We start from the raw sequence: 10,133 nt of genomic DNA, 5'->3' as shown, positions 1-10,133 counted from the left end.
CTATCTGCGTAGAGCCATATAATATGCATTTTTCACATGTACCTCATTCATAACACAATCACCAAACATGAAAGGAGTTCTGGGGCAAAGGAACATCTGTCATCTTGCAGGGACGTGAACCTTTTGCTGTAGCTTTAATTGAGTTGCTCTGGCTTCAAGAAACCTGGCTGAGGGAGGTGTTCACCTCTGGGATGGAGGGGTCAGTTCCTGCAGCACCTGGATCTATTTTCTGGTGTAGCACTGGGGTTTTATTGTGGTGTGAGCGACTCTGCCTTCACTGGGAAGTCAAACAATCATTTGTTCAAAATGTTCTTGGTCCTCAGCAGAACTCTGCACCTTCAAACCAATGGGCACTTGCTGGGATTTCAGTTCTGCTTGTTTCTGTACCTCAGCAACAGCCAAGTCCTCCACATTTCCATAAGAACAGGATGCAGAATAAGCATAATTTCATCAGAAAAGGATCAGGCACCACAGGACATCCCAGCTAAACATGAATCATCGTTGTTTGTGGCTGTCCCATCCCTGGAAGTGTTCATGGCCACGTTGGTGGGGCTTGGAGCAACCTGGGATGTGGAAGTTGTCCTGCCCACAGGTGAAATGACACAGATGCTCTTTAAGGTCCCTTCCGACCCAAACCGTTCTGAGATTTCTATAATTTCTATTATTGTCCTTCTTTGTTGTAAAAACAAGTGGATTACCTGTTAAAATAAGCTGGATAATCTTTCTGCTCCATTCTGCACATCCTAGAGATCAGCAGAAATTCTTCACACAATTTCATTTCAAAACAGTGAGCAGTTCAAGGAGCCACAGCAGAAGGCAGAGAGAGTGAAAGAGGTAAAATTACACCAGTATCTCATCAAGAAAGTTTCAAAAAAACTGATTTTTTTTTTAATCTAGAAAGTATAAGCCAGTGGTATCTTAATGATTTTCAAATTCCTAAAATGTTCTGCAGAGAAGGCAGGACTGAACTGTTCTCTATGCCTGCTGGAGTAAGACAATGTGCTAAAATTACTGCCAAGGAGATTTACAGACACAGCATTTTCTGCTAAGAATAGTTAAGCACAAAGGATAGACTGCCACAGAAATTTTCAAATGCCTGTCTTCAGAAGCTTTAAAGAAGAGATTAATGAAACATCTGTAAAAAAGCAATGTAGCTTTAGTTTATCCTGCCTAAAAGAAAAGAAGGATTAGATGACCTTTCAAATGGGTCACACTTTTCTCTAATTCAGTGGCTTTTTCTCATCTTGAAGATGAGGTTTCTCCACTGGTATTTTAGACATAATATTTTTTTTCCCTCTGGGGAAATCTATTATTTAATCTGAAGTTTTCTATTTCATTTGTTGTTCTCTGTTTCTCTCTCTCACCTGTGGATATATATTGCACATAAAAATATTATGATAAGAAAAAGAAATATTAAGACGAGTTCAGGATAACAAGAATTGTATCCCAGAGGTGCCAATTTCTCTCATTAGCTTCCAGTGGTAACCAGAACTGCTGTAGATCTGTGTCTGAAATTTACTGAGATGCCATATTCATCAAAATTGATTGGATCTAATTAATCAGAATAAAAATGCTGCTGGTTTTCCTCTGCTTTCAAATAATGTGGTTCCAGGATGCACTGGGTGTCAAAAGTTAAAATAAGAGGCAGAATATAAAATTGTGGCTTTCAAATAGGGACAAGAAATCTTGCATTTCATCAGGTGAATTTATTTACCAGATATCCAGCAGAAGACATGCAGCTTCTTGAATGGTTAGCATGAGAAAAACACACAGTTTGAGATTTAAGAATGGATCTGGGTGGATTCTTACTGCACAATAATTAAAAAAGCCTTGCCCGCCTACAGCACTTTATATGCATGCAAACCAGTGTAAGAAACAACCCTGAGGAAACAGCATATGGCAGAGACTGTCAGGCTGTGTTAGTAACATTCAGGCTAAGAAAAAAAAAAAACAAGACACTTGCATAAATTGGATTTTTCAAAGGACTTGTAGGCATCAACCAAGTATGTTCCTGGATGAGGTGGAAATTCTTCTATGACGCCCAGAACAGCATGAGATGGGTAAAAATCTATTGTAAAAAAGAGTTAGGGTTGACAAAAAGCAGAAAGTCAGATGGAATCAGAAATAATTCCTCTGTTGGTGAAGGTGTTAGAAACATATCCATCACAAAGAAATGAGTGAATCAAGGGGAAGGAATCACCATCTCGTGTTTTGGTCAAGGGATTGAGACTGCTCCTAACAGAGTGGGCACCAAACTCTAGGAACTGCTTTGTTCCCCTGCTGGGCTGCAGGTGGCAGTTTCAGAGCACTGGAAAGGATAAAACAAGACTTTTCTAAAGATTAAAGAGCAAACCTTATGGCTATCTGCAGCCACCTAGTAGGATGGTGTAGGGAATACGGAGCCAGATTCTTATCAAATATGCACAGAAGAAATAAAAAAGTTAATGGACACCAACTGGAACAAATGGCATTCTGATTTGATACAGGAAATTGTTTTTACAATTGCAGCAGTGAAGGTTTGGGACCTGTTGCCAGCAAGGTCAGGAAATCTCATTTCTTGAATATATTCAATACATGCCCCAAAACTCTCCTCTCTTACCACCAGTGATTTTCTTCTTCATGATGCTTCTCTGTTATCAGCTCCACCTTATCCCTGGCCATAACCTGACCTGTTACAGTTCCTGCTGGCATAACAAGCTCAAACTGTATTTATTGCCTGAATAAAGATATATGGGGACTTTTCCAAAGCCCAGAGCTGCTCAGGAGACTGTGTAAGACCTGTGCCACCCAGGGTTTCCCAAGGGGCTCAATAACAGGAGTAATCACCCAAGTGAAGAAAAGATGCTGTCCAACCAAGCAGGCCCATGGCTCAGCTCCATGTTCCTTATCTATTATGATTACAATCATTTCCACCTCCCCATCTTTAATGTGATTATAGATTCTTTATGTATAAATGTAAATTTTGATTCTTTCTGACTCTGTTCCCAGAATGATTCCTGGAGAGTTCCATAGATGAGTTGTGTGCTGTCCACAACCAGGTATTTTTCAGATTTCAGTTTGCCTCCTTATCAATCTTCCTGATTTTATTTTGCCTTCTTATTTTAATTAAGTGTTTACACTGAAACCTGTTCCCTCTACCAGCCTTCCTTTCACAGCAAATCCACTGTGTGTGTGTGGTGAAACTCTTGAACCATAAATTGAGGTCCACGGATTTTCTTGGAGAGACTGAACGTTCCACCACAAAAAATTATCCAAGCTGTGCACCACATGCTTTATTTGCTGCCCTGATTCTCATGGGTTTTGGTTTCAGGGTGGAATTTTTTAGTCTTTTTAATAAAGAATCAGGGTGGAGTGATGTTCTTAAATTCTAAGAAACTCACATAGTCTCTATCACCATTAGAAACTGCATAAAAACTAGACCTGGGGGGAACCTGTGTCACTGTTGTTATCTGAACTGAGCCACCTGAACCTTCTTTTCCAATACCAAGACTTCCTTGAAACATCCAGGAAATACAATTTCTTTATTAAGAAAAATAAATAATGCTACACATTGATACATTTTATTCATTAGCACTGCTTTGTTTGGATCTAGGATTGTGATTTACAGAGTGCTTTGAGATCTGGTTCAGCTTTACAGGACTGAAATCGTGGCCAGGTGACGAAGACTTCTCAATGCGTGTGCGGGGTCGTCTGTGGTGTTTTGGAAAGAGTTCACATACACATTGCAAACCTTCTCTGGAGCTGTGTGCTCAGGAAACCTGTATTGAATCCTAAAGCTCCTTTCCAGCTTTTTTCTCTTGTGCTTGAATTCCAAGATAGTTTTTGTATATTTGTTAATAGTGGTGACAGCTGCAGCCATGCAGCAAGCGAAGGAGGTCCACGCAAGGCTGAAAACAAAAAAAGGAAAATTAGCAGAAATTAACAGGGCATTTTCATATTCAAGTCCTTCAATTTTAGTTTTGAAAACACCTCTTATGTTTGATTGTGTTGTAAGGGAAAGATAAACAGGCTAGGTGAAGGAGAAATACTCTTGATCAATGACCATTTACAGACCTCTACATATTTGTTGCAATATCTACATTTAGCAAAACTGTTTAATGAAACCCGACCTCAAATTTCTCTATTTAAGCTCTATTTAAGCTTTACTTCTCTATTAAGCTTAGAGCTTAATATCAGAAAGTGGTTTTATTAAAAAAAAAAAAAAAAAAAGAGGAATGCATAAAAAGTTAAAAGGTGCAGTTATTATGACTATAAATCTCACATATTCTGGGCAATAATTTAAGACAACTGATTGACAAGAACAACACCTGGTTACTGAGCTGCATCCTCAGAAGTGAAATAAGTTAAAGGCATTGCTTATAAATTAGGTATAATTCCTTGAACATAGGGTGAAGTGACCGAAATGTAATGGAAGAACCAAATATAAACCAGTCAGTACCCATAGGACCAGCCATAATCCCAAGTGTGAGGTCTCCAGTCCTCAGGACCAAGATTTACAGTCATTTGAAATACAGTTGTGTACATCATGTGAGCAACCATGCCCAGAAGACCTAAAAAATACAATGTTATAGTAATAGCAGTTATTTAGTCTTTGCCAACCAACCTGACAACTAAACAAAAAATGATCAAATTAAAACAATTAAGTTAAAGATAGCAAAAGCCACAAATATAACATTTGAAATAGACAACATTAAGAAATGATTCATTGAAAATAATATTTTCCCATGAAATTTTGCTTCACTTTGTGAAATGGAGATGCTTAACTGTACCTGCTAACACGGTGACCACTGCAGAGAAGGCGTTGATCTTCAGCCCATCAATGACAGAGCTGTAGTAGCATATTTCTACTGACATGAGAATGTTCCCAGTCAGGAGCAAAACCACGTAGAGAAGCTCTGCTACAATAGACAGCCATAAAACCCCTGGAAACCAAATCAACAGCACTGATATTATCAGCAATCATTCTAGATTTTCACCATTTCCTTCTTCATTTGTATAGTTCGTGCAAAGTTAAACAGAAACACAAGGGCTGTGAGGATGCTGTGATAGTGAGAATATCTGTGGAGGACTTCAGTGTCAATGGACACCCCAAATTATAATTATTGGAAAAGCAGTTGCATGTTTCTGCTACACACTCAGAAGGTGGAACAGTGTGGTTTTATACTCTGTAGCTACCCTAAAATCACCATGAACCAGAGTTCATGGTTAAAAAGAACCAAAGGCAATATAAAAAGAACTGTTGCTGTCACGGTTCTGAGTGCAGCAAGGAGCAGCTAACAAACAACCTGGAGGCCATGCACACCCCTACACTGCCTGTGGGTCCAGTCACTCAATAAAATCTTCCCCACAGACTTAACTTTGAACCAAACAGGATCTTGATTTTTTTTGGACAGAGAAGCCTTCATGAGCCCAGACAGCCTCCAGGTTTCGCTGAGATTCATTTCCCTAGTTATCTGCTAATTCCTCTCTTTTTGGAGATCTGGTAATTACATCTTATGCAAGAAGTTAATCCTCCCATTGAAGTCTCTCAGCCTGCTGTCTGACCTTTAGCGTGCTACTGTCCCACAGCCAGGAGCAGGAGGCCTCCTTGTGTCCAAATTTGCTGCAGCAAGGTCTGGCAGATGGTCTTCCCCAAACTTTTTAAAAACCAAATGTGTCCTGAGACACCTGGTTGTAGATTCAAGCAGTGATTTCACGTGAAGATGTACACAAACAATAATAATTTAAAAATTGAAACACTGCTGGGACAGATCCTTGATTACCAGACACCACCTAGGGCAGGAGACAACATTTGTGTGGTGTGTAACTCAAATTCTGGCTTGGACAATTGATTCATGGGCCATTTAGACATTAAATTCTTGGGCCAGGCTATGTGTGGGTGTTCTTGGACATGGTTTGTTTCTCCAGAAAATCTATCTCGGTAAAAAATTGTGATTTCCATCAGGAACTCCAGATGTTGCATTGCCCAACAGTTCTGGCTGCTCCAGATCTAAGAGTTTGCATCTGAGCATTTTTGGCCAGTGAGCCTTTGTAAGAAATGCACTGAACAGTGGTGATCAGCCCTGTGTGTGAGAGCCAGGGGGAGAAATTCGGGGAGGCTGAGCCTGCTGCACCCCGAGATTGGATCACACGCCATGTGCAGAACACAAACCTGTTCTGGGCAGGATTTCCCCACAGGATTTCATACCCAGGGGGAGATTTCTATATTTTAGGTACCTAGATGCTTCGTGGCTGTCTCCAGCTGGCCTGCCAGTGCCTGTGACATTTGCTGCTGCTGTTCTGAGTTAGCTTCAGCTCTGTGCCCACCAGCAGTTTTCCTTGTGAGGAACTCTCAAAACAGGGCCCAAAACACCCCTCAGTTCTGTGTGACTACACCCACATCTCATTTATATTTTCTTCTCATGCTACAAAATTCTATTATTCTGTTAAAGCACTGTGACGAGCTGCAGCAGTAGAAGGAAGACTGGCCTTCAGAGACTGAGTATTTCTCCTTCTCCAAGGGCCTGAAATTGCATATCCAGGCAAATACTCCAGTCCCAGAATGCTGGGAAGAAAGAATTTTGGGGTTTTTTTTCTGGATCAGCCACTTGTAAAGTGATTTGTCTAATCAGATCAGTGATGGACTGACGTTTTCATACCGGCGATCAAGAGGAAGGCACAGAGCAGCATCAGCAGGAATGTTTTGTAAGAATATTGGAAATATTCCATAATAAGAATTATAATCCTTTATTAAGAATTCATTTTTCTTTATTAAGAATTATTGAATATTCTTTGGAAGAAGAGAATGGAGATGTCTCCTCACAGCTCTGAGTGAGGCACAGGGATGCAGATTCCACCAAGGCTGGTTTGGTGCGCAGCTGAGCTCCCTCAATCCCCTCAGCACACAAACCTCCTGGCGGATGCTCACACACTGCCACAGAATTCCTGGCTGCAAATATGGAGGTATGAGGAGACAGAGGGCAAAAATATACAAATTTGGACTTCCAGCACCCGTATTCAAATTTCAAAAGCCATTCATATTCAAGTGGTGTGTCTTCAGAAAGGCATACATTGATATTATAAGTCATATAACCTTCATTTTGAAGTTGGAAAACTAAATAAAGGACAAAAAATACTCTTTATGATTAAAGCAAGCATTTTTAAAAATGGATTAATATAATTTAATGCAGAATACTTATATTGGTAAGTGTGATCAGGAAAGTTTTTCTACAGACAAAAAATATACATGTCTACCTCGATCAGAAGCTGGTGTCAGACTGATAAAGCTTCTACATGTCTCACCTAAAAAACAAAACAAAAAAAAATCAAATTCAGGATTATTTTGGATTCTGTAATGATCCAAATAAATAGATTAATAGAAAGAAGAAAATGCAGAATCTATCATACGGGCAGAAAGTGAGAAGTTGAGGAGAAGCTGGTTTTAGTGTACACAGAGACTCTGGCACATCAACCTTCTCCTGGGGTTTAACCAGAGTCCTGACAAGGTGGAACCTGCCTGCAAGACTTGGAGAAAGGCCGTGAATTGATTTCCATGGGGAGGTGGCTGTGAGAGGCAGGAGAGGAGAATTCCTCTGCAGAGGTGGCAGCCTGGAAGAAATCTCCTGTTCGGGCAGAGCTGCTCTCCTCACGGCAGCAAGGCTGCTGCTCACACAAATTCCCTCTAAGCTTCATTCCAATTTCTTCCTGTAAGCTTTGATTTTCAAACCCACATGAACTCCTGCCCCCCACACAGATGCTGTGAACAAAGCTCTCGGAATTAAATCTCTGATCTCAACATGATGGGTGGTTTTTTTCCAGCTCCTAACTACATCAAATCAGAAAACATGAGTTTCCACACATGAGGTTCCAAAGCAGATGCTCAAATTACACAAGCCTGGTACCCAGAGCATGGGCAAAAAGTGGCTTTTGGACAAGTAATTTGCTCTGATCTTTGACATTTTCCCCTTGAAACTGCATAACTTACAAGAACTTCTGGTAGATCTGGACTTCAGGACAGGTGACTGTGAAAATATTTGTATTTTATGGCATAGGTGACAGCTGCTTTGATTTCTCTGAAGTTCTGTTCTACCTCTTGCCTTTAAACTGATCAGGACAATCAAGGGAAAAACTTAATGTTGACCTGGTTTTACAAGAAATGCTTGAATTCTTGAACCAGCAATTCCCTTATACAAAAATACAAAATTTACTAGAAAGTTTCTGTAATGGCAAGCTAATAATTTCATATAAATATGAAAACTATTTCAATTATTTCATTCTAATAATATTTACATATGCAGAGTGAGCCCCAATTAAATGTCACCACTTATGGCTAGTGAGTCTCCATGTCATGTTTTAGCAGGATTAAATATTCCTCTTCTACTTTGATTTATGCAAGGTGAGATCACAGTAAGAAGGTAGAAATACTTGTGCTCAAGAGGAAATCCAGTAAGTAATTTAAATCCCAAAGATATATTAGTGCAAATGATTAAATAAATAAAAATAAAATAAGTTTGTGGTTTTTATGTTGCCATAGGGGATCAGAAGGAATTATTTAAAGCAAGTATGCTTATTTTTGACCAAAGGAATAAAAACAACTGGAAAAATGAAATGCTTTCCTGTTAATGCCATTTGACTTGCTGTTATGGTGTGTAGAATAAAAACCAAATAATCTTTATCTGAAACAGAACCTGTCAGCTTAATCAAAACCACAACCTGTCACCCTAATGTTCTTAGAATTTATTAGGAATTTATTAGAATTTATTAGGAATTTTTTTAGGAATTGACTGAACAGTACCCTCTAAGGTCCCCTTTGCCAGAGAAGTGCAACTTTTTAAGGACATAAACACCATAAAACACATAGAAATTAATGAAGCAGAAGGGAAGGACTCACCAAATAAGTAGGAAGAACCACGATTACTTAATTAAATAAATTCCCACGGCTTTACTCACCTTCTTCATTGATCATTTCTTCACAGGAATACCAGATGCCAGCGTGGAACTTCTTCTCCACAAACTTGTCATCCCCGGTCTCCCAGATGTACTGCACAGCCTGGCTGCTGTTGCCATCGGGGCTGTTGAAGCGGATGCACAGATCCCCTTTGCTGTCTCCTTTGCAGAAAGGTTTGGCGACTTTCCTGGTGCCTTCACACCAGTAACTGCTGCTGAAAGCTGTGATGGAGAAGACTAAAGAGAGGAAACTCAGAGAAAATGCTGCTGAGGCTCTGTGCCTCCTGTCTGCCTCTGGGATGGAGGCTGGCATCTTCCAGCACTGCACTGGCAATTATTCCAGAAATTCCCTTTTGCACATTTTTGCCCGATGGAGCACCTGCCTGCCTTCACCACCCCATCCTTCATCCCTCCCACAAACCCTGCTAGCTTAGGAGTTTAAGGCAGAGAGCAGGGATCTGGGCATGACCAGAAATCATGTGGCAGGGGAGATTAAGAATAAAGGACAGTGTTGCTTGGCAGCAATGTATTGTGAAAGAAATATAAGGAATTGTGACAATAAATGATAATTTGCCCCATGAATCATACACAGAACACAGAAACATTGGAGGTACCCCGGTGTGCAATCACTAAAGTTTTATTTATACAGACAAAACATGTCTATTTGCCTTGATTGGAGTCACACTGATGGAATCTCTCTGTTCCTTAGCTAAGGAATAAAAAAACCTCACAGTTCCAAATGCTCCTGTGACACTGAGCACTTTAAATTGAACAAGTTGTGACTCTTGATATAAAAAAAACTCATAAGGAGCTCAAACTGGTTGGTCAGCTCCAGCATTTCACAGCATGCAGCACTAGAAGGGTGACTGCCTACGTTCAGAGCTCCACCAGCGACAAATAAAAGTCATAAATTACCTGACTTTGCTCTTGCTGGTTTCCTGGGCACTGGCCAGTCTGCCCCCCAAGCTTCCTACACAAAGTTTTTGTGTTCTGAGGTGTTGTTTATTGGTTTCATGAGGTGCATAGAAATATACATGCATATATTAAAATATATACATATATATAAAATAAATATGTCTATATATATGTATAAATATACACATATATATGTATAAATATATGTATATGTATGTATAAATATATACATATATACATACATAGATGTTTAAATATATATATGTTTTTGTGAAGCTGGTTTGCATAATGTG

At 39.7% G+C, this 10,133-nt stretch overlaps 1 protein-coding gene across 1 annotated transcript; it reads right to left on the bottom strand.

Annotated features, from left to right (window-relative positions):
• Positions 1-3,544: 3,544 nt before the first annotated feature.
• GSG1L2 (GSG1 like 2) lies at positions 3,545-9,317 on the bottom strand. Its single transcript, XM_030287657.4, has 5 exons — positions 8,929-9,317; positions 7,234-7,281; positions 4,770-4,922; positions 4,439-4,550; positions 3,545-3,887 (listed from the first exon to the last, which is right to left on the bottom strand). Exons 1-5 carry the CDS (start codon positions 9,236-9,238, stop codon positions 3,632-3,634), a joined length of 879 nt encoding a protein of 292 aa, XP_030143517.2. The 5' UTR covers positions 9,239-9,317; the 3' UTR covers positions 3,545-3,631.
• Positions 9,318-10,133: the final 816 nt, after the last annotated feature.

Source organism: Taeniopygia guttata, chromosome 18 (assembly GCF_048771995.1).
Source record: "Taeniopygia guttata chromosome 18, bTaeGut7.mat, whole genome shotgun sequence".
NCBI classification, from domain to species: Eukaryota; Metazoa; Chordata; class Aves; order Passeriformes; family Estrildidae; genus Taeniopygia; species Taeniopygia guttata.
The sequence above is the reverse complement of the archived record's forward strand: the minus strand, read 5'-3'. Positions and strand labels throughout refer to the sequence as shown.